Source organism: Carex rostrata, chromosome 1, assembly GCF_964058835.1.
Source record: "Carex rostrata chromosome 1, lpCarRost1.2, whole genome shotgun sequence".
NCBI classification, from domain to species: Eukaryota; Viridiplantae; Streptophyta; class Magnoliopsida; order Poales; family Cyperaceae; genus Carex; species Carex rostrata.
In genome coordinates, this window is record NC_135918.1 from 20,396,453 (window position 1) to 20,419,148 (window position 22,696).

Consider the following 22,696-nt stretch of genomic DNA (forward strand, 5'->3'; position numbering starts at 1 on the left):
GCTATTGTTATATAAATAACGTCTTTTGTGTATTGAGCCAAGTGGTGATAAATTTTTTTTTTAAAGTTCTCACTACATAGGCATACACATGAAATCTCAACACACATGAGCTTAGCTCGCGGCCAACGCTCGCACCATGACAGCAAGCACCATGACAACAAGCTCATCAGGGTTCAGCTTCGTGCAAGCCTTTGCGAAAGCATTGCCAGTCTCCTCTGACATTGATCCGACTCAGATCTACGCCTCACGTATCAATGTTAGTCCGAATCCCTCCTACTACTCTCTTAGACCCGATCTCGCACCTTCAAGATGGATCTAAACCATCTCTCACTTTATTCTTCTCCTTCTTGACCCGATCTTGATTTTGCTCGTCAAGACTCGAGTTCAAACCCGATCGAGAACCCGATCCAAACTCAATCAAAACCCCATCTCGAGAATCGTGAGGTTTAGGCCGCCCCCACCGGCCAAATCAAGCAACAAACTACCTACCTTTGTTGGCTGACCGGTCTAGAAAAGAAGAGAACCGGCCTAGACTAGAGAAGAGGGCGGAGGTGGCTGTGCTCGGCCAACTAGGTGGCAGAGTGCTGTGCTCGGCCGGCCTAGGTCACCTCAGAGGCGGTTCAGACTCAGAAATCAAATCTGAGCAGTAGAGGGGCGAAGCTCAGCCAGGGCAGGGCGGAGCTCAGGCAGCCGATCGGAGATCAGGCGGGGGCCCAGCGGGGTCAGGCGGAGCTCCGACAGTTCAGGCGGTGGTGGGGCTGAAGTCCTCTGCCTTCGTTTCTGCTACTGTAGCGCTACTACAGCCGAATTCTCTCATTCCGGCTCAACTACAGACGAATTCTCTCTTGTCTGATTCTACTATAAAATGCATAAACATACATAAATCTCAACAATTCCGGATTATGTTCAGACGGTCCTGATCTAAACTCAAAATTTGCGTTACTTTATAGGATTGAGACACTCCATCTCTCCCCAGTCTCCAATACGCAGCGCACGCAGACATGGCAGCTTCTATTCATAGTCGAATTTACGAGTTCGCCACCACCGCTTTAATCCACATCTTTGCTTTTCCTTATGCTGCTGTAATATATCTATATCTATATATATGTGCTTCTCTCTCTCTCTCTTTCTCAATTTATAACATATCATGTAACCTTTGCTGTGGTCGTAGGTATGTGAGTTGTATTGCGCTGGAATTGATGACGCAAACAAGTGGGATCATGTCCAAATTGCTCACTACATTGGCATCAGCATCGGTTAAGTCTAAATCATGTGATACTTAATTACTGTATTTATTCTAGTCCAGTCCTTGACAGAATACATTTTAAATTGCAGTTGGCCAGGATACTGGTTTCAGTGATGCTCCAGAAATTTTGGAGGGCCAGAATAAACCTTATTCTGCCGAGTTTTGCCAAGCTGACCCATGCACTGTAAAACCTAAATTGTCTTTATTTTTCATTTCTTTAATGGAACAAATTAAACATGATCGATCGGGAATTCATGATTCAATTTTATTCTTACAGGATGACCTGGAGAGTCGTTTGCAACACAAGGGCATTCCTGTTGATATTGTTTGTTGCTTACATCATTTAGAGGTACCTTTAACCATGCCATCTTTTAACAAAATTACCAGTTGGATTTTTTATTTTTTTGTGTTGAAGGGACCAATAAGAAATATTATTCTGATATTTCTTCAAAAAATATCTGAAATACCACATAAATGAGGAAGCATTAGCACATATTGGTCATGTGAAAACTTTCACTGTGATTGATTTTCTTGCACATGTGAAAACTTCTATTTTGTGTGATTTTTTTTTTCTTTCAGTGTTATTTAATGAAGATACCTGTTAATTTTTTATAGTTATGTTTTGAAAGTGAGGAGAAAGCTAGAAAGCTTGTACAGAATGTATCATCATTGCTCAAGCCAGGGGGTTATTTTTTCGGCATAGTTCCTGATTCATCTACCATTTGGTGAGTTCTACTAAAATAAAAAAAAAGTACATTACAACCTGGTATAGCCTCCTTTGTTTCTTATCAGTGCATGTTAATACTTGAACTGACTCCTTCATCAAGAATCTCGAGATTATAAATATTTCTTAGGGTTAAAGCAAAAGGTGATTGCTCATCATGACTTATTAATACAGGACAAAGTACCAGAAGAACGTGGAGGCATCACTTCACAAAGGAGGGGGTACCAAATCCAATATTCTACCAAATTACATTCGCTCAGAGAACTATGTTATTACTTTTGAGGTCGAAGAAGACAAGTATGTCTTAAAATAAATTAAAGTCTGTAAAGTTTATTTACAGTTATTTGTTTTTACTAACCGAGTTTTGTACATTTTTCAAGTGTGTTATGTTGCCACATCTTAATTTTTAAACTCTAATTGCCTTAATTAGCCTTCATCTAGGCTAAAGGGCTGCTATTTGGTTTGTTTTTCCCTTTTATTGAGCAATTTTTGTTTGTAGGTTCCCTTCATTTGGGAAGAGGTATCAATTGAAGTTTGCTAACGAGGCATCATTTCATACGCATTGCTTGGTGCACTTTCCCAGTCTAATCAGGTTTCCTGCTGCTTTCTGTTAGTTGTTAAATCCTAGCAGTTGTTTTGAACTGATAACTTATATTATCCGTTAATTTAGATTGGCAAGAGAAGCTGGTCTTGAATACATAGAGATTCAGAACCTGACAGAATTTTATGATGATAACAGGTGAGTCATGTAAATTATTCAATATTTTGTTACTGTCATTTATTCACAACCCCTTTTCATTCTGCTTCTAATTTAACAATTAGTTTTAAGCACATGGAAATTTCCAGAAAAGACCCTTTATATTGTTCTCGTCAAACTCTTTTCCTATGTATGTCCTTTAATTCACATTTCAAAATTAACATTTGTTTGAATTTTTCCCTTTTGTTTGTTTTGTTTGTCAGAGCACAATTCGCTGGATTGCTGTCAAATTATGCTCCGAATTTGGTAGATCCCCGTGGGAAACTTCTTCCTCGTTCTTTTGACATTTTAGGTGAAACATTAGTTCTCTTTGGCTCCTCTTTGACTCTTAATTATAATTTGCACTTAAGCAATGTTATGAGCAACTTGGCAACACGATTAACCTTGCAAAAATAAAGGTAAATAAATAAAACCATAAACCCCCATTTGAGTGCCCTTCCGTATTTAGTGTTGGTAATGACAGGTCAGTATAATTGCATTAATGTGTCGGGACAACAGACTCGTTTTAAAATATGGATGGGGAATCTAATTTGAATTTTTGATAGTTCATTTTGGTTCCTTTGTGCATTAAATCCTTTTGTTGGAAGTTCAAAACCAGGAGTTGTTACGTGATAGAAGGACAATTTGAACTAAATTTGGAAATTCTCAATAGTACCTGGTTCTTGAGCAAATAATGAAAACAGAAGGGGGGGTGCATATGCAATTTTGTTGAAATTTTATTTTGGGTTTTGGTTGATTTGTAGGTTTGTATTCAATATTTGTATTCCAAAAACCAGATCCAGATGCAGCACCTCCTTTACTAACACCTCCTCTAGTTGTCGATGAAGACCCTTCTTATGATGAGGTCTGTTGGTTTACTTCTTATTTCTTCAATCCATTTTGTTAATCACAGTTATTGGTTGGTTGTATTTGATTCCATCAGGTTTTGTATTGTTTGCACTTTAGGTATTTTTAATCAGCTGTTAATGCATGCCCTTGTGCCAGATTCAGAATTGACTCACTCCTGCCCATCAAATTAGGGCCCATCTCAGAATCCAAATCAGAACTTTATTTATTTAAACTCAAGAGCTATTATGCCAACTTGAAACCAAATCCTGATCAACTGGTAACCTGACTTGACAATACTGGATGTGTTTAAAAGCACCAGCCAAAGCAGTATGACCCGTTTGATATATTTTTGATACCTATACGTGTTTTTCTGGAACAGCAGGAATGGGTTGGGGAGGGTTATATGCAGTCTGCTGCCTCCATTGATGAAGAGATGAGGCCACAAATGGAGACGGGCATGGTTACTCCAGTAATTGCTGCTGTTTCTGGTAATACAGATGTGGGAGAGCAAGAGAAAGGTATCTTGGGTCCGGGACCCGCAGACCTTAGGTTACCTTAAACCTACTCTAATTTGGCTTCAATTAACTATTAGATAGATGTGATTGTATTATTGTTGTTGTTGCTTAGTTAGTTTTTATTTTTTTTATTTTTTTTATTTTGATTTTGATTTGTGTTTGTTTAATTTAGCGCATTCAATCAGTAATGTTTAATGTATATATCTGTGTAAAAGCCACTGGATTGTTGGAGGTTAATTTTAACAGAAATTCTCCTCTTCGGGTTTTTTGTTTAACTCAAAATGGTGGGGGTACTTTGAGACCAATCATTTTGTATATAAAAAATAATATCACTTTTCATATAAAATAACTTAATTATGATATGTTTTAACAAAACTATTGTAGTTTTGTTAAAAGAAAGAGGATTACAAAAGGCAGACGAAGGGGTGGGATTTGGGAGATATCTCATCGAATGAAAAGTTTCCTAAAAATTTAAAATGCAAAATAGTTGAGCTTCTTAACAACTTTGTTTGTTGGTTTTTAATACTTTTTAGTTTTTATGCATTCGTTACCCCTTGTCCAATTTGATGTATGTTGAATGAGAAATTAAAGTCAGTGTCATTTGGGAATCGAATCCTCTGCCCACAAGTGGGCAGGAAAATCCTGCCCATAAGTGAATTTGACCGTCGGATCTAATTAAGATTCGTGCTAGTTGATTTGCTGCATACTGACGGAAAAATGAGTAACTTCCTCCGTTAACTCAAATCCAAAATTTTCTTCCTTTCATTTTCTCTCAGGCGTAGAACAAAGAGAAATAACTCTTCGCTGTCCCTTCGACTCTCAGGCAGAGATTCTCACTGTCATTGCCTCTATCTGCGACTCTCATGGCGTTGATGGAGAACTCTTCCCTGTTGCCTCTCATTTCCTTCTGCCGTCATCCTTCGAGCTCGTGCCTTGATTTCAGAAACCTTATTCCTTGAACCGTCAAATCGTTCGACGCTGAGTTCTCAACTCAGGTAATCTCTTTTCTTTCTCTCCCTCTCTCTCTCTCAACCCATAATTTTCAAAAGTTTATAATTGTGGTAATTTGTTTCAAATTGTGGTTGAGTCTCTTAATTAGATATTGGTTCGGTAATTTTGTTGAATCTGATTACATTTGGGTTTTGGGTTACAATCAGATTCTGTATGGCATGGTGAATAGTTTTTACCTTCCCTTTCATTATTGGTTCCATTAGATGATGAGAATTGAGAAATTTGATTCATTATTCATATTTTTATATTGGTAATTGTTCACTACACAGAACAAACAATTGCATTCAGTTGTTGCAGTAGGGACGGGGAAGATTTCTTATGCTTACCAATGGTTTTGACATTTAGTTATGTGGTGAATTTAAAGTCATGGGCGGGCCCACCCGTCAGCTTGTTACACATTTGTTGACACTCAACAAGGTGTCTTTCTCTCCTCTCCAGAGCCATATCAATCTCTCTCTCATTCATCTTCTAAGAGAGAGAGACATTACCTGAGTTAAGAACTCAGCGTCGAACGGTTCAAGGATTATGGTTTCTGAAATCAAGGCACGACGCCAAAAGGAAATGCGAGGCAACAGGGAAGAGTTCTCCTTCAACGCCACGAGAGTCGGAGAGAGAGGCGATGATAGTGAGAATCTCCGCCTGAGAGTCGGAGGGACAGCGAAGAGTTATTTTGGATTTGAGTTAACGGAGGAAATTACTCATTTTGTCCGTCAGTATGCAGCAAATCAACTAGCACGGATCTCAATTAGATCTGACGGCCAAATTCACTTATGGGCAGAGGATTCGATTCCGTGTCATTATAGTGGCAATTAACTCTTCAAATAAGGTGGGATGCTTGAATTATGGGCCGCATCTAACGCTCCATGGGCCTCAGTGTGGAGGATGTTTTTAGATTTTTTTATTTTTTATATTTTTTATTTTTTTTATTTACTAAGCTGTATGAAATTTTTACATTTCAATATTGCTGTCAAGCTTTAAAAAAAAGTACTCTTCTAATGGCTCTGGAAGAATAAGAATTGACTCCAGTAAATGTTTGTCGTGGATTTGTATTTGAATTTTGCACGAACTAAATCCGAAATTTATTAAAATTTTGATAAGTAATATTATTTAGTATATTAAGTATGATTTAAATTGTAAAAAAAATTAAATAATTATTGTGTGTCTGGTAGGCTAGGCTAGGCTAGGCTAAAGTTTCGCCTTTGAAATATGTATTTATCATCCAAAACCCAAAACCCCTTGAGAGTTGAGAGTTGAGAGAGGAGAGGAAGCGGATGATGTTTTACTTTTACCTGTGCAGTAGTAGTAGTGTTAGTGCAGTCTCCACACTCCGCCCGCCGCTTCAATTTTGCCCCTCTCTCCTCTCCTCTCCTCTCCTCTCCTCTCCTCTCCTCTCTTCTTCAGACTCCGAGGAGAAGAAGGGGAAGAGCCTCTTTTTACCTCCAATTAATCAGCAAGAAGAGAAATTAGATTGATTGATATGAGGGTGGGTCTGGGGCAGGCGCAGCTGCTTCTGTCCCCTTCGCCTTCCCTCTCCCTCTCCCTCTTTCCATCTCCCTCTCTCCGTCTCCACCACCTCACCCTTCCTTCTTCTCCTTATCCCTTCCTTTCTTCCTCTTCCTTCCCTGCTATCTGTACTACTAACAACAACTTCAACTATAATTCCAACACTAATCATGGGGGCCACGCTGACCATGGCACTGGTGGCATCAACAACAATAATAACAACGGGGGTGGGGGTTGGTGGCCTTGGAATTGGAATTGGAATTGGAATTGGGAAGAAGAAGGCGGTTCCAATGATAACAATAACAAAACCAATCACTTTCTACTCCTCTGCCTCCTCTTTCTTCTCCCTTGTGGTGGCCTCGCCCTTGCCCTTGCCAATGCCGAAAGCACCATCTTATGGGAGGTGAGCAGAGACACAAGGAGGAAAGTGCTAATTGGCGATGACGGTTGCTTTGTCTCTGTCACAAAGAGAGAAGATTACGATAAGTACAAACAAGGAGGGATGCCCTCTTACTGGTGGCGGCAGTGCAGGGATACTGTTGTCGGGTTGATGTTGCCGCATGGATATCCCCACAGCGTCAGTGCCGACTACATGGAGTACTCTCTATGGAGAGGGGTGCAGGGCATCGCTAGCCAAGTCAGTGGTGTCCTCTCCACCCAGGTACCTTTCTTCCTTCCTTCCTTATTCTGTTATATCAGTGCTCTCCAAAACATGTGTCAACAAAACCTCGTTACCTCATTGCTAGCAAAGTGACTGTACCCACAAACTTAAATCCCATTTCATTCATCGAACACGTGCAGCCATTGCTAGTCACTGTAGCATTTCTGGTACCTGTTTGCTTACTGGTACAGGAAGGATTGGTTTTAATTTCTTTGTTTCATTTTAATTTGATGGGGATGCTCCCTCTGGGAGTTGTAATACTACCTTTTGGTAGTTTAAATTGACAGTCATTGTCAATCTTTTTCAAAAAAAAAAAAAAGAACACGTGCAGCCGTGCAAGTTATTCAGTTTGAGATGCAAAACATTAGCTTGTTACAAAAAAGACCATTTTGACCTTGTTCAACCATCCAATTTATCCAATTGGAGATGTAGAACATTAGCTTGTTACAGAATCTATTTTGATCAGGACTCTATAAGTCAAAAGTGATAATGCTACTTGCAGGCTTTACTGTATGCGGTTGGATTAGGAAAAGGTGCCATACCAACAGCAGCGGCAATCAACTGGGTGCTCAAGGACGGGATAGGCTATCTCAGCAAGATTCTTCTCTCAAAGTTTGGTCGTCATTTTGATGTCAACCCAAAGGGATGGAGGCTCTTTTCTGATTTACTTGAAAATGCAGCCTACGGTATGGAAATTGTCACTCCCCTTTTCCCTCAATATTTTGTTTTCATCGGTGCCGCTGCTGGTGCTGGCCGTTCTGCTGCCGCTCTTATTCAGGTACCTTTACATTTGTCTTGCACACATTCAATTCCAAAGTCTGGATCCTTTTTTTTTTAGATAAAACCTCAAACTTCACATGACTAAACTTTTCAAGATCAATTGTACAGTCCTTGAAGAAGATGTCTGTTATGGCTAACAAAAATTATGAAAAATAAATTTTAAACAAAGGAATATTACTTTAATCTCAACATATCTGTTTAGGTAAATATAATATTGGTGAAAATGACTGTCATTCTGTAAATTACATATCTACAGGCTGCTACAAGGAGTTGCTTTTATGCTGGTTTTGCTGTTCAGAGGAACTTTGCAGAGGTATGTCTATATCATAACTACCAACAATAATTTTTCTGATTATATATGCTAAAGTTAGTACCAGTGGAGTACAAGACCAACTTTTGATTCTCTTGTTTCTTTATTTTGAAGTGTGGTATGTGTGACCTGCTTCAGCATATCTGTTAAATATAAGATATAGTCAAAAGAACTATAAAATTTATTGGACAAGTTGGAATATTTAAGAATAGATCTGGTGTTTTCTTATTCAAGGTAATTGCAAAAGGGGAAGCACAAGGTATGGTGAGCAAGTTCATCGGAATTACTCTTGGGATAGCATTAGCTAACAAAATTGGTTCTTCTGCTCCTTTGGCGCTTTGTTCCTATGCTGTTATAACTGCAATTCACATGTACTGCAACCTAAAATCATACCAGTCTATTCAACTCAGGACCCTTAATCCATACCGAGCAAGTAAGTTTTCTTTTCCCTTCAATTCCTTTTTGGGATAACAGTGCCAAATTTAATGTACCAATTCAGTTCAAACTTATACCAGTAAATTATTGCCTATTTCTAATTCTCTAATCGATATACTAAAACAAAACATCGATGCATGTTTCATTATGTTATATTTTATTAATATGTTTGGACAGGTTTGGTGTTCAGTGAATATTTGCTAAGTGGACAGGTTCCTTCGGTGAAGGAAGTCAATGACAAGGAACCCTTCTTCCCAAGCTTCCCGTATATCACCGTGTGTAAGGTATCCCCACTTTACTACTTACCTTTAGTGACAATGAAATTATTTTCATTTTGGTTCTGTGCTGGCCTCATTATATATTATTGCTTACTGAGCACCTGTGCACAAATTACCAGCTGCCACATGGTCATTTACTCATTTTTGAATTCATTTCTATCTCACACTCTTTCTTTGGTATCTCAGATAAGATATTAATAGGATTGTTGATTTTGTTTAATTTTATTTTTTGTATTGGTGTTGTGAAAGGGCCATTCTGAGATATTGTCCTCAGAAGCGAAGGATGCAGCAGCTGTCATTTGTCGCCGGTTAAAACTTGGTTGTAAGCTAAGTGAAGTCATAAATAACAAGCAGGATGCAGTTGCATTGTTTGAGCTCTTCAAAGATGAAGGCTACATATTAACTCAAAATGATGGGAAATTCTGTGTAAGTTTCCCTTCTGTCGATAATTTTTCTCTTCAATATTTCACGTCTTTTCAAGTGTCATGTTTCCTAAATAATGAATATATGCTATGTTACTTTATTAGAATAAACTATGAAGCAGTAAACCTTTCTATAAGTAATTTGTATAAAGAAAATAAATGATTGAATTGCATGTAGATAATTCTGAAGGAGAAGTGCTCAACAGAAGACATGCTGAAGTCGGTGTTCCAGGTGAATTACCTGTACTGGCTGGAAAGAAACATGGGTTTTGAACAGAGGCCGGCAGCAGAGGAGTGCACTCCAGGTGGCATGTTGTATATGTCACTGGACTATGTCAGCAGGGAGCTAATGCATGCAAAGCGTGATGCTGAGCAAACCGGGTGGGATACCCATGCTCTCATTGCCAGGCCGTTACCCAACAGAATCCGTTCCCCTCTCTGATGAGTCTGATTCTCATTTGTAATGATTTCTTTCATTTTCCTTTTTTTGTTTTTCTTTCTTTTATTAATGGATTGAGGAAGCTCCTGACAACTCGAGTTCAAGCAATGGCTTCTTGTCAGAAGAGGATTTAATTGTAGGAAGCAACCTCAACTAATCAATTTGTTGGCCAATCGATCAATCAACTTAGCCCCAAAACCAATCTCCTGTCTCAAGCTGGATATGGTTTCAGAAAGGAAAGAGTAAGTCAAATGGATATTGCTTTCTGCAACAAGGTCTTGCTGTTATTTTATTGTAAAGCCATTTGTCATTGTCAATGAGGAAATGTGTTGATTGCTCAATTGCACTAAATCTTAGTTGTTAATCAAATGTAACAACAAATTTTGAGATATCTGTTAACAATTCTAATGCTAAGGTCAACATTGTCTATGTACATACAGTACTCAGCTCTGGGTTCTGTCAAATGCTGGAAATGGTGCTATGTTTTCCAAACAACTACTCTTTATTGTAAAGCAAGGATGAAAACATAAGTTGTTCTTATTTGGAACATTTTTGTTTTGCCTGAGTTTTATTTACAAACATTCCTACTCTTTACAAATTCCAATGTGGTTCAAAATATATCATTTTGATCTGTACATGTTCTGATGTACAATATATATATATTTTTTTAAGATTTGATACAATTTTGGATGAATTCTTTCTATGCCTTGTGACATCCTTGTATGATACAGTGCACCGTTATTTTTGGAATACATGGTAATATAATATTCCTGAGCTTAGTTTCAGGAACCAAGTCGTTAGTGGGACAGTATCATTACAGGAACCAAATAAATTGCAAGTGCATTAAAAAGGAAAAACTAGAAGAAGTGAATTGAATGAACCAAGTTATATTTACCCCAAACCCAAAGAATAAAATTCTTAATTAAGACTCAAAGAAAAGAAAAAGGGACAGGCATCAGACATTTGCAAAGAGCTTGTAGTTTTTAGCATCCAAAGCTATCTGACGAACTGCTGAGATGGAAGCTAGCATTGTCAGAACTGTAAAGACAGCAATAAGAACTGTGTTTAGCCAAAAGACAAGGCTACGTTGGGATGGTTTGAAGGTGATGTTGTAGAAGATTGACGGGAGAACAAAGTCGAGAGGCATAAAGCCGAAAGCACCGAGGATTGCATTGATATCTCCAAAAAAGGGGAGCATCGCTGCTATTGTCGTTGCCATGGCAATTGCTGCTGACCGCAGTAGTATCCGTGGAATAACGTTTCGGACCGAGAACTGATGCTTGGTTGCATCAACTGAGAGGCTTTCCAACACATCATTTGTAGGTTGCAGGTATACCTACATCAAAATTAATTAATTAATTAATTAAGTAATGCATCATTTAGCTGTCTACTAAGCTGGTAATTATTTGGTTAAGATAACTACTAAAGTTGAACTGTCATACGGTGGTGACAGCAGAGAACTGGAGCAGAGGGAAGATGTTAGACAAGTAGATGAGCCACTCGGGTGCAAGATTGACTCCGTCTGCCGTGAAATTGCTGATGATGGAACTTTCTGACTGGTTTCCGAATGCCCAATACCCCGATATGCTAACGCTGAAGAACGTGACGATCACTACAGTATAACACATCCCCAACCCCTTGAACATCTTTCCCGTTACCGGTGGAGAAATAGTTGCCTGTATCTCGGGAATGATTCCGTTTCCGAACGTGGTGGAGATGATGGCAATTGCATTGAAGATTCCTAAAGTGCGGTGTGTGCTGCTGCCTAAAATGGAGTAGTCTCTTGTAGGGGCTTTATCAGAGTGTCCGATATAGATGGAGCCGGCGGTGGTACAGAGGCTGTAAGCAAGGCAGAGCACGAGCGAGATGAGGTTTACATGCCGCAAGGAGTGGAACGACGGCATCTGAGCAAGAACTAGTGAGAAAACACCGAAGATGATGATAAATTGGTAAAGCTCCATGCTGCCCTCTGGTTTTGCAATCAGATATATAGCCTGCCATGCAGATTAATAATTGCAATTCATAAGTAATTAATCAAAATTAAAGAGTAATTAATGCGTTGATAGACACACACACACCTTCATGCTCTGGCCTGCTAGAAGAATGGTTCCCACCACAGCACCGAAACAGACTACAAATTGAATGGGGCCCACATAATACCGTCCCCATCCCGGCCCTGCACAATGCACATCAATCAACTCTTCGCAAATATTTTTTTTTTGTTACCACTACTAACGAATCCTCAATGAAATGAAAAATTACAAATATGCCCAAGTTTTTTTGGAAATTTTATACTGCCCAGTTTCTTTTAAGGAAATTACAAATATCCTCAATTGTATCGCCTTAATTTACTTCTTTTATTATCAACAGATAGTTTGAAAGTAGAAATATGAAAGGGAAATTATATCGCTTATGTAATGAGGAAAATCAGCACTTCTCCAAATCTAAAAACCTTTAATTATTATTTCAAAATTTGAAGCCCAAATGCCGCACTGGTCTTAAAAAACAAAAAAATCAAATTCTTTTGGCAAATATCTTTTCTTTGAATTAACCAACAAAACAAGAGTTATTGGCAAATATCTTTTCTTTTAATTCCAAAATAATTTCCAATATAGTTTTAAATATTTTTTCACCCGCAGTTTTGTAATTTTAGCGCATTTTATATTTATGGGTATTTGCCAAAAGGATTTGATTTTTTTTTTTTTTGTAAAGCCCTTTGGGCTTCAAATTTTGAAATAATAAATAAAGGTTTGTAGATTTGGAGAAGTGTTGATTTTCCGCATTACAGCATTCAAGGTATTTGTTGATAATAAAAGAAGTAAAATCAAGTAATTAAGACAATACAATGAAAAGAAATGTAACCCAAAAATAAAAATATAAAAACAGGAGAAGAAATGTACAGTATACTGAATCTCAATCATTTTGGTCAAAGATAGCTGTCACATTTTTTACTATAGGAACCAAAGAATCAATTGTAAGTCGTGCAGTTTATCTTGACTCAAGTGATATCACATCATACAATTTTATTTTTTTAAAAAAAAAAAAAAAGCAAGAATGGACTGCCAAGAATTCCTGCGGTCTGAGCAGTAGTTTTAAATTTTTAAAAAAACCGTGAGTATATATATATTTGTATTTTTCATTTAATTGAGGATATTAATAGAAAATTATGCCACTACTAGCTACCACATTAATGTATAAATAGTAAATAGTAGCTACCGAGGATATCGTTCGCCATATCTCTGAACCGGAGCTGGCGCCGACCGATCTGAGCGTGGTGCTCCAAGACATGAGAGATGAGGTTGTACGAGTAGAAGCTGACGGCGGCCCCAAGCACAAGACACACCACCCCCCCTGCCCACCCAAGCGATGCAAACGCAAATGGCAAGCTCAGCAGCGCCGGCCCCACAATTGCCGTCGTCATATGGTACCCACAATGGATCCATGACCCTGCAAGTGCAAGTGCAAGTGCAAGTGCAAGTGCAAATGCAACCATCAATTTATTATTTACTACATACATAAGAAACGCACTTATATGATTTCTATAGTAGTTATAAATTAAAACAATATATTTTGTTATATTTGCATTATAAAACAATTAATGAACTAGCTAGTCACAAATTATATATATATATATATATATATATAGGAATATGCTAGCATGCTATGCATAGCATAGAGTCCCTTCATGCAACGCCTTGGATTTCGACGTTTCAAAATTCTAACGGTCGATCCGAACCGTTCATCTTGTTCTTCATATTAATATGTGTTTGGGGACCAAATTTTACATTTTTTGAAATTTTTTTACTATTTCTTTAGATTTATTGAAAATCGTTGTTTTCAACAAATCTAGACCATAAAGAACCGTATAGTAAAACTTAAAAAGAGAAGGAAATGAAAAAAGAAAGAAGAACCTTTTGATTGGAGGACGAAGAGAGCTCCAGCATCCAAATTGGTATTGGTCTTGTTGTTGTTGTTGTTGTTGTTGTGATGATTTGCATTTGCACTTGAACTCATATTCATCTCTTCATCTTCATCTTTCATTGTCGTCATGTAATTTGGATCCATTGTCCCCATCTCTATGATATCTACCTAGCTACTACTTTCTATTAATTTAATTTATGATCTCCTCTTTTTTCTTCAATGGAGATAGCCAGCTACCTCTCTGCCTTCCACACATATATTATATATACACACACAACACATGCAGTTAAGTGGTAGAGAGGAGAGGAGAGGAGAGGAGAGGAGAGGAGAGGAGAGGAGAAACAAGAGACCAGAGGGGAGACCTTGCTTAATATTAATTAATAATTCAATATAGATATATTGCTCATTAATTTAGAGAAGACTTGTATAACTGCGCAAGTTGGGTCGCCATGGAATCCAGGGTTCAAAGGCGAGCCCTGTGTTACTTCATGTAATCCTGTGTTACCCTGTGTTATCATATCTTATTTATATAGTCTAATATTAACACTTATGAATTACATGAAGTAAATTATATTTTCTCTTTAGCTCCGTGCTTGATTCTAATCATAGATCATTATAGGTATGATAATTTAAACCATTGAAAAAAATAAATTGCTACTTGAATACTAATATACATACACCAAACCTCATTATCATAGGGTATGGCATATATTATATTACTTGAATCACGCCTACAAAATTGATGAATTTCTTGTTTTTTGTTAAAGTTATCAACTTAAATATTATTAATAGATCCTAATATTATTCTATATATATAAGTGGTGATTTTATTGGCATACTATTTAGTGTTATTTATAATGACTAAAGTTTAATGTATTTTTGTCGATAATATTAATGAATAATAATAGTATTCAGAAAAAAAAAAAAAAAACAATTCTTAACGGATCTCCGATGCGTGCTCACTGCTAGGGGTGCAAACGGATCGGATACGGATCGGATAGTGCTCAACCCATATCCGTATCCGTATTTTTTTTCGGATACGGATACGGATCGGATAGTAACCGGATACGGATACGGATCGGATATTAAACGGATACAGATACGGATCGGATATTTTTGGATACAAATACAGATACGAATATAATTCGGATTTCTAATTCAAAATATATATCTAATTAACTTGTTCCACCATTACAAAATATATATCTGATTAACTAAAATTCACCAACATAACTATACAATACAAAAGATAAATAGACACAAAATTTTTTTCTCAATCTTAACATATCCGGATGGAATATGTTAGCATGCTATGCATAGCATAGAACCCCTCCATGCAACGGCTCGTATTTTGAGTTTTCAAAATCCTAATGGTCGATCCGAACCGTTCATCTTGTTCTCCATATTAATATGTGTTTGGAGACCAAATTTTACATTTTTTGGAATTTTTTTACTATTTCTTTAGATTTATTGAAAATCGCTGTTTTTTTATGGTCCAGATTTGCTGAAAACAGCGATTTTCAATAAATCTAAAGAAATAGTAAAAAAATTCCAAAAAATGTAAAATTTGGTCTTCAAACACATATTAATATGGAGAACAAGATGAACGGTTCGGATCGACCATTAGGATTTTGAAAACTCAAAATCCAAGCTGTTGCATGGAGGGGTTCTATGCTATGCATATCATGCTAGCATATTCCTATCCGGATATCCGAAAAATTAAAATATCCGGATCCGGATAATTATCCGTATCCGTATCCGATTCCGAAACTCAACCCGTATCCGTATCCGAATCCGCATAAAAAAAATCTGTATCCGTATCCGAATCCGCAACTATCCGTATCCGAATATCCGAATCCGCAAAAATTCGGATACGGATCTGGATTCGGACGGGTAATATCCGACCCGTTTGCACCCCTACTCACTGCTCTGTTCAATATAATTGTTTTTTTTTAAATAATACAAGTATGATCATGATGAGATGTAATTAATAGGGGGAGCAATCGATGGAAGCCTTGAAGCCAGACTGGGCCCAGCTGATAATTATATTATAATTGGGTAGGGGTTTAATGGGCGGGCGGGTACGGGTACGTCTCGGGTACGGGTAGGACGGGTACGGGTAGGACGGGTACGGGTATGGTCGGGTATATTTTTCAAAAACCATACCCTACCCGTGTACCCTTGACGGGTAGGGCGGGTACGGGTACGGGTTTTTTTTTTTTTTTTTTTTTGCTGTTTTTTTTCTGGTTTTTTTGTGGGAGGGAAAACCCGAATTTTTGAATTTTGAATTCCAATGAACAGTGGTCGGGTATCGGGTACGGGTACTCGGGTACTATGGTACGGGTATAGTCGGGTACGGGTACGGTCGGGTATTGGTCCAAAAAAATGGGTCCGGTCTGATTTTTGCCCGTACCCGCGTACCCGACCCATACCCGGGCTCGGGCACGGGTACCCCGGGCGGCAGGCACGGGTACCCCGGGCGGAAGGCACGGGCGGGTATGGTCGGGTATACCCGACCCGGGTATTATTAATACTCTATAATTGGGTATATGCTAGCATGCTACGCGTAGCATAGCTCCCCTCCGTGCAATGGCTCAATATTCGACTTTTCAAAATTCTAACGGTCGATCCGAACTGTTCATCTTGTTCTCCATATTAATATGTGTTTGCAGACCAAATTTTACATTTTTCGAATTTTTTTACTACTTTTTTAGATTTATTGAAAATCGCTGTTTTTAGCAAATCTGGACCATAAAAAAACAGCAATTTTCAATAAATCTAAAAAATAGTAAAAAAAATTTCAAAAAATGTAAAATTTGGTCTCCAAACACATATTAATATGGAGAATAAGATGAACGGTTCGGATCGACTGTTAGGATTTTGAAAAATCGAATATTGAGCTGCTGCACAAAGGAGAAGTATGTTACGCGTAGCATGCTAGCATATTCCATTATAATTGTATTATTATTGATATTTTATTTATCTTGGTCAACGACCTCATACCATATCGTATGAAAACGAAGTACACCGTTGCTTTCACATTTAACAAACCTGAAACCACAACTCATACTACACTTGTTAATATATATATTATGTCAATTTCTCCTGATTAATTAATTAATATTGTAGTAGGCACGGCACCCATTTTCCTTATGGGGACAAAATAGTTATTCCAAAATTGACTATATAATTTTCATTATATGCCAACTTGTTTTTACTAATTACGTAATCGTGTATATATATCTATCTTAAATATCTAGGGGTACCATTACATAACTCACACTTGCTTCTTAAAGATTGGCAATTCTTGGTGGACAAAGTAGATAAAAAATTACAAAGTTGGAAAGGGAGAATGTTATCCATTGGGGGTAGGTTGACTCTAGTTAATGCTGTTATCACTTCTATTCCTTTATATGCCTTATCTATATATCGAATACCTAAAGGGATACTTACTAAATTAGATAGATATAGACGTAAATTTCTGTGGCAAGGGTATGGGACCTCTGCCAAAAAACACTCTCTTCTGAACTGGCCTAGTGTTTGCTTGACTAAACAGAATGGAGGTATGGGAGTCTTAGATCTAAACCTTATGAACATTACATTACTAGCTAAATGGGTATGGAAATTCAAAGATCCTACATACATCAGCCCTTGGAAAACTCTCATCACCTATAAATATGACCTTGAATCCTTGCCAACATCTCCCTTTTGGAAGGCAGTTTTAGATATTGCACCAATAGTCCAAAATAGTATTTCTTTCTCCCCTAACTGCTCCACAACAGTGTCCTTTTGGCATGATATTTGGTATGGGGAAAGCAGCCTTGCTACGCAATTCCCACATCTATACAACAAGTGCACACTTCCTAATATATTCCTTCATGAGGTAATGGCAACACAGGGGGACAACTTGAGATACAATAGACAATTAGCTGGGATGGACTTGAAAGATTGGGAAAATTTACAAAATATTCTTTGCACTTTACTAATTGATGATAACCAACCTCCAATGCAGTGGAGATGGTCATCTTCGGAATTTTTTACGGTTAAATCCTTATATCAGTTTTTAAATTTTAGAGGTACTACTCTTGTCCAACCAATGGTATGGTGGCATTTGCAAATCCCTCCTAAGATCAAAGTGTTTATGTGGCTCGTGCAAAAAAGGAAGATTCTAACCAAATCGCAATTAGTCAAAAGGGGTTGGCAGGGATCTACAAATTGCCACTTTTGTCAAAATTATGAAACTGTTAACCATCTTTTTATTCAATGCCCTTGGGTTAGACAAATTTGGTTTTGGTTAGGCCAATGTCAAGATGTATTTAGCAATTGGGACTCCATTCACGATATTATGACATTTGCCTATTCTTTGCCCCATACACAACAGAATGTCTTCTTGACTGTTTTTAGTGCGTTATCTTGGACCATTTGGAAAATACGAAATGATATTTGTTTTAATAATGCCTCTCTCCCTACGGGTCGCAATACAATTATTCTTATTATCTCTCTTGTACTATATTGGACAGATAATGAAGTGGGACAGATTGCTGAAGCCGTGCATACTTGGCTGCCGCAGTCCTTGGAGAACATCCCTCTTCGCACGTTTGCTGGAAATGAAGACCTGGTGCTGATAGACGAAGCACAGCGTGGGGGCTCGAATGATGCCGCATGAGAGTGATCTAGTTATCTTTTATTTTTGCAACACTTTTTTTATCTTTTGCTGAATGCGATCAGCCGCGTATTTTGACCTTTTGTGTTGGGTCTGTGATAGCTCTGTTTTGCTATAGCTGTTAGTGTTCCTAGTTGGATAGGAGGAGGGTCATTTCGGATTATATCCGTTAGATGCACAACTTTATTTTGTTATATATTGTTTCTGCAATGAAACGGGCTTCAAAAGCCTTATTTCCAAAAAAAAAATATGAGGAAATATGAAGGCTCTTTAATTTAGATGGGCATATATTTAATATTAAAAATTTGATGGATAAATATTCAATTGGAAAATTTTGAAGGATATACATCCAATTTGCCTAAAACAAACATGTATAATAATTTGTTAATAAGTTAATCTATATTGATATACAAATTAACGTCACATTTAGAGTAGTATTGACTAATAATAAAAAGGAAAAGAAAAGTAGCGTTATGTTGTTTAGTTCTTGCTTCTTGGAGAGTGTTTTAGCATTCCAACGTACAATTAAACTATATATATATATATATATATATAATTCTTATTATTAATTGAATTGTCTGAACAGTTGTCACAATATATTAATAATGATTAAGTAGAAATTACTGTCAATATATATGGTTTATTAGTCCATCCATCTATAATCTAAATGGTCATAATTAAAATATAAAAGCATTTGAGTTTTGAGAAAACATATATAGCTATAGCTATACTTCAATCATTACTATTTAGATCATGAATAAATTAATGAACAGATGAAACATGTTAGGAGAAATTTCCCACTAACAAGTCCAAGTGGTACCCAAGTCTTGTTGTTCTTTTTTATTTTTTATTTAATTCCAATTAAGCGCTGGCTAGCTAGCTAGCTAGCTAGCTACACAATTTCAATTTATTGATTGGGCGTGCGCGTGTATCACATTGATCCAAAAAAAAAGGAAAAAAAGTCAAGATTCTTGAATTGACAAATACATCACCCATTCAATGAAGGAGTCATAGTCGTTGAATCTTTTGTTATTTCTAGAGCGTCTTGCTTTCAAGCTCCAACTTATTTATTGATTTAATATTCCTTGATTCACTCCAAGCTACAACTTTGTTTTCATTTCTTGGACTCTATATGAACTAACAATTTTTAAATAATGGACAACTGACGGAGTCCAATTGGATGAATTGAATATACATACATACATACATACATACATACATACATACATACATATTTGTGTACACACACATATTATATATGTGTGTGTACACACATATATATATATACATACATATATACATATATATATATCTACATCTAATCATACATGTGGTGTATTATTAATTTATTATGATTAGAGAACAATATTTATTACTATATTGACGATTGCATAATTCAATCCTTCATTACAGGCCACACTCAATATCTTTAAAAAATTACATATTTACTAGGTGCACAAGCACAACTATTTAACTGCATAGCAGGCAGGCTGGGTGCGCAGCTAATTATAATTAATAGCTGTCTTTTTGCTAACTATCAGAAAAATGCAATAGAAGAATAACAAGAAACAAACCAAAAAAATTGTAATTACAGTTACACCTGCTCTGCTCTGCTCTGCTCTGCTCTAGAAGGAAGGGGAGAATCGAGAATCGAAGGAGCGAATGGTACGCTAGCTCTACTATGCGGCAAAGAAGAGAGGAAAATGAAATTCGATGTGGGACACCGTACGTAGATCCCAACAAGGCAACAACATCACTGCTTCACCTGAATCACCTCCCCCTCTTTTTACTACTACTATTCCAATTCCTATTCCTATTTGTAGAAATACTTCAGCATGTAACAGCTTAATTTTAAAATAGTTCATTCCAATTATGCATATTTTCCTTCTCCACCATATCTAGATTCTAGCAAATCAAACATTAAAAAGCACTATGAAGTATTTTACTTTCTTGCAAAAAAAAAAAAAAAAAAACACCTTAGCGAAAAAAGTAAAAATTGACAGATGCATGAAAAATAAATCCAGCAATTAGAGATTAATAATGTGCAACAGAGGCTGTCTCCTTGGCAACTGCTTCAGTTCATTTCCACCACATGACATTATATTCACAACATTACATATACACAGATTCCACTATAACTAAAATATCAATCAACCAACTGCTTAATGGCTTCAGCACTAGCTGTAGAATGATATAAACTTGAATTAGAGCAACATTTGATTTTAGATATCAATTCTTCATCAACCAAATGTTTTCTCGCTGCTGTAGCACATGTAAAGGAATCCATCCTCATCCTTGTACCCTTCATATATCGAATCCATCAAACTCGCTGCACATATCATTTCACACAATTTTTATTTCCCGTTCCCGCAAATTTAAATTGAGTACAAATCAAAGGGGGGGTTCAAATGAAGAACCTGTTTGAGGAAGAGTGTTTTTGACAAAGACAAAGAGAGCCTTTCCAGCAGAGAGATGAAGCCGAGCACTTAAAATATGAATAAACTGCCCCACAGACATATCTCGTGGCACCAAGTACCTACTCAGCATATCATGGTAAGAACAAGGCACTATTTACTGTATACGAAAAACAATGAATGGGGAATTAAAACAGCACATACTTTTTCTTCTCCATAATTGGAAGATCACACCGTGTAAATCTCTCAACAACAACCTTCAATAAACCACAAATTATTGAAACAAGTATCAACATATTTCATTCAGTAAAAATGCTTAATAGCAATACTTGTCAAATTTTAGAGACTAAAGTAGGCACTGTTTCTGTAACCTGCTCAAAAGTGAAGCAATATGATGCATACAGAATATTAAAAGAACCATTCTGTCTTATAAAAACTTCTTCTTTCTTTTTTCTTATAAACAACAGCTTCAATGGTGTTCATGTAAAACATCAAATAGATAATTAGGTTAAAATTCTATCAATTTGGGCTGGTACCAGATACTGGTAAAGGTCCCGGCCGGATCCAGACTGGTAGAATTAGTTGCAAACAGTCAAAGATTGAATTTAAAAATAGTGTGATGAACTTACTGGGACACGGTCTGGATACTTGGCTATAATTTCCCGTGATTCCTGAAGCCTTTCCTCTGAAGCAAATTAGAGAAAACATGAAGAAATTAGGCAAAAAAAAAAAAAAAAGAGGTTGAAATTAGAGAAATTGCAAGAAGAGACTTGGGTGAATAAAAGTAACGAACCAAAAGTGAATTCCTCCTTGAAAGGACGAATCTGTCTCATGATTGATTTTAGTGTAGTTTTGTTGAATCGACCGACAGAATTAAGGGAGGGAATTAGGGTTTCCGCTTCGTCGATTTGGGGATTCCTGTTTCAATTGCGTCCTGTTCTACAATACAAGTCTCTAATAAAATCGCAAGTCCGATCCATTGTCGTTTTTCAGATAAGTCCTTCCAAACTGTTAATTTCGTAAAAATAGACCTCAAAATATTATGTTGGTGTAATTTCATGGAAAAATACGACGAGTACTTTAACATTATTATAGTTGAGAACTTGAGATATAATAATAATTTGAAAGTTTGGTTCATAATTTGTATGTATAATTTAAATATAAAATGAAACAATTTAGCACATCTAAAATCACGCAAGTGAAAGTCAAAGTAGAACGTGGAGGATAGATTATTGCGTAACTCTATGGGAGTAGAGATGAGATGATGATACCGTGTCAAACTAATAATAATAAGGGAGCATCTAACTATCCCCCGTAACAATTCCCCATTTCATCCCTCAGTCATTAACTACTTCAATAACTACTAACTACCTAGGGGGGCCACTTACTATTTGGGGACCACATAATATTTGAAAGATTTTACAACTGACGCGCGCAAGTATTCATCTATAATGTATCAAGTATTCATCTATAACACATCAAGTATTCATCCCTAATATATCAATTATTTAAAAAAAAAACTGGACACGTTTTTAGAGGTGGGATTTTTTTTCTTCATTCAATTTAATCAATATTTCTGACGATCGGTGAGAAATTTTGCAAATCTAAAACCACGAATGTTTTTGACATAATTTTATCTTTAAAATGAGATCCATGATGATATACTTTCGAGTTGTCCGTTGTACAAGTATTCATCCTTATCGAGAAAGTATTCATCCTCGTCGTGCAAGTGCAAATATAGAAACTGGACACATCACTCATCCATCTTTTACATGTTTTTAGAGGTGAT

General features: G+C 36.9%; 5 protein-coding genes across 6 annotated transcripts; 3 read left to right on the top strand and 2 right to left on the bottom strand.

Annotated features, from left to right (window-relative positions):
* The first annotated feature begins 445 nt into the window (after positions 1-445).
* On the top strand, positions 446-4,430 carry LOC144563641 (S-adenosyl-L-methionine-dependent methyltransferases superfamily protein). Of its 2 annotated transcripts, none has more exons than XM_078313124.1 (12): positions 446-847; positions 951-1,082; positions 1,172-1,256; positions 1,336-1,430; positions 1,524-1,595; positions 1,862-1,971; positions 2,145-2,267; positions 2,470-2,562; positions 2,641-2,709; positions 2,931-3,019; positions 3,471-3,571; positions 3,935-4,430. In XM_078313124.1, exons 2-12 carry the CDS (start codon positions 1,002-1,004, stop codon positions 4,112-4,114), a joined length of 1,098 nt encoding a protein of 365 aa, XP_078169250.1. In that variant the 5' UTR covers positions 446-847; positions 951-1,001; the 3' UTR covers positions 4,115-4,430. The 2 variants fall into 2 exon arrangements, with proteins under 2 accessions (XP_078169250.1, XP_078169254.1); XM_078313128.1 differs by having other exon boundaries at positions 3,938-4,430.
* Positions 4,431-6,507: 2,077 nt separating this feature from the next.
* RUS1 (root UVB sensitive-like protein (Protein of unknown function, DUF647)) lies at positions 6,508-10,317 on the top strand. Its single transcript, XM_078313101.1, has 7 exons — positions 6,508-7,245; positions 7,748-8,023; positions 8,282-8,338; positions 8,570-8,768; positions 8,948-9,054; positions 9,298-9,474; positions 9,649-10,317. Exons 1-7 carry the CDS (start codon positions 6,559-6,561, stop codon positions 9,910-9,912), a joined length of 1,767 nt encoding a protein of 588 aa, XP_078169227.1. The 5' UTR covers positions 6,508-6,558; the 3' UTR covers positions 9,913-10,317.
* Positions 10,318-10,669: 352 nt separating this feature from the next.
* LOC144563623 (GABA transporter 1-like) lies at positions 10,670-14,011 on the bottom strand. Its single transcript, XM_078313107.1, has 5 exons — positions 13,821-14,011; positions 13,126-13,356; positions 11,988-12,085; positions 11,352-11,903; positions 10,670-11,245 (listed from the first exon to the last, which is right to left on the bottom strand). The coding sequence occupies exons 1-5, from the start codon at positions 13,981-13,983 to the stop codon at positions 10,865-10,867; spliced, it is 1,425 nt and encodes a 474-aa protein (XP_078169233.1). The 5' UTR covers positions 13,984-14,011; the 3' UTR covers positions 10,670-10,864.
* A 3,384-nt stretch (positions 14,012-17,395) lies between these two features.
* Positions 17,396-18,496, top strand: LOC144574986 (uncharacterized). Its single transcript, XM_078325133.1, has 2 exons — positions 17,396-17,906; positions 18,351-18,496. Exons 1-2 carry the CDS (start codon positions 17,396-17,398, stop codon positions 18,494-18,496), a joined length of 657 nt encoding a protein of 218 aa, XP_078181259.1.
* A 2,005-nt stretch (positions 18,497-20,501) lies between these two features.
* LOC144563700 (autophagy-related protein 8i-like) lies at positions 20,502-21,857 on the bottom strand. Its single transcript, XM_078313198.1, has 5 exons — positions 21,701-21,857; positions 21,537-21,592; positions 21,112-21,164; positions 20,911-21,029; positions 20,502-20,822 (listed from the first exon to the last, which is right to left on the bottom strand). Exons 1-5 carry the CDS (start codon positions 21,738-21,740, stop codon positions 20,734-20,736), a joined length of 357 nt encoding a protein of 118 aa, XP_078169324.1. The 5' UTR covers positions 21,741-21,857; the 3' UTR covers positions 20,502-20,733.
* Positions 21,858-22,696: the final 839 nt, after the last annotated feature.

Bases quoted from the DNA above. Each gene is read 5' to 3' on its own strand.
- LOC144563623 (XM_078313107.1), bottom strand. From the start codon at position 13,983: ATGGGGACAATGGATCCAAATTACATGACGACAATGAAAGATGAAGAT. The intron at 13,357-13,820 runs GTTCTTCTTTCT...TTGCACTTGCAG, and splicing joins CTTCGTCCTCCAATCAAAAG to GGTCATGGATCCATTGTGGG. The intron at 11,904-11,987 runs GTGTGTGTGTGT...TCTGCATGGCAG, and splicing joins TAGCAGGCCAGAGCATGAAG to GCTATATATCTGATTGCAAA.
- LOC144563641 (XM_078313124.1), top strand. From the start codon at position 1,002: ATGGCAGCTTCTATTCATAGTCGAATTTACGAGTTCGCCACCACCGCT. The intron at 2,710-2,930 runs GTGAGTCATGTA...TTTGTTTGTCAG, and splicing joins GAATTTTATGATGATAACAG to AGCACAATTCGCTGGATTGC. The intron at 3,020-3,470 runs GTGAAACATTAG...GTTGATTTGTAG, and splicing joins TCGTTCTTTTGACATTTTAG to GTTTGTATTCAATATTTGTA.
- RUS1 (XM_078313101.1), top strand. From the start codon at position 6,559: ATGAGGGTGGGTCTGGGGCAGGCGCAGCTGCTTCTGTCCCCTTCGCCT. The intron at 8,339-8,569 runs GTATGTCTATAT...TTCTTATTCAAG, and splicing joins TTCAGAGGAACTTTGCAGAG to GTAATTGCAAAAGGGGAAGC. The intron at 9,475-9,648 runs GTAAGTTTCCCT...AATTGCATGTAG, and splicing joins AAAATGATGGGAAATTCTGT to ATAATTCTGAAGGAGAAGTG.
- LOC144563700 (XM_078313198.1), bottom strand. From the start codon at position 21,740: ATGAGACAGATTCGTCCTTTCAAGGAGGAATTCACTTTTG. The intron at 21,593-21,700 runs GTTCGTTACTTT...AATTTGCTTCAG, and splicing joins CAAGGAGGAATTCACTTTTG to AGGAAAGGCTTCAGGAATCA. The intron at 21,030-21,111 runs GTATGTGCTGTT...TATGCTGAGTAG, and splicing joins CCAATTATGGAGAAGAAAAA to GTACTTGGTGCCACGAGATA.
- LOC144574986 (XM_078325133.1), top strand. From the start codon at position 17,396: ATGGGAGTCTTAGATCTAAACCTTATGAACATTACATTACTAGCTAAA. The intron at 17,907-18,350 runs GTACTACTCTTG...TATATTGGACAG, and splicing joins TCAGTTTTTAAATTTTAGAG to ATAATGAAGTGGGACAGATT.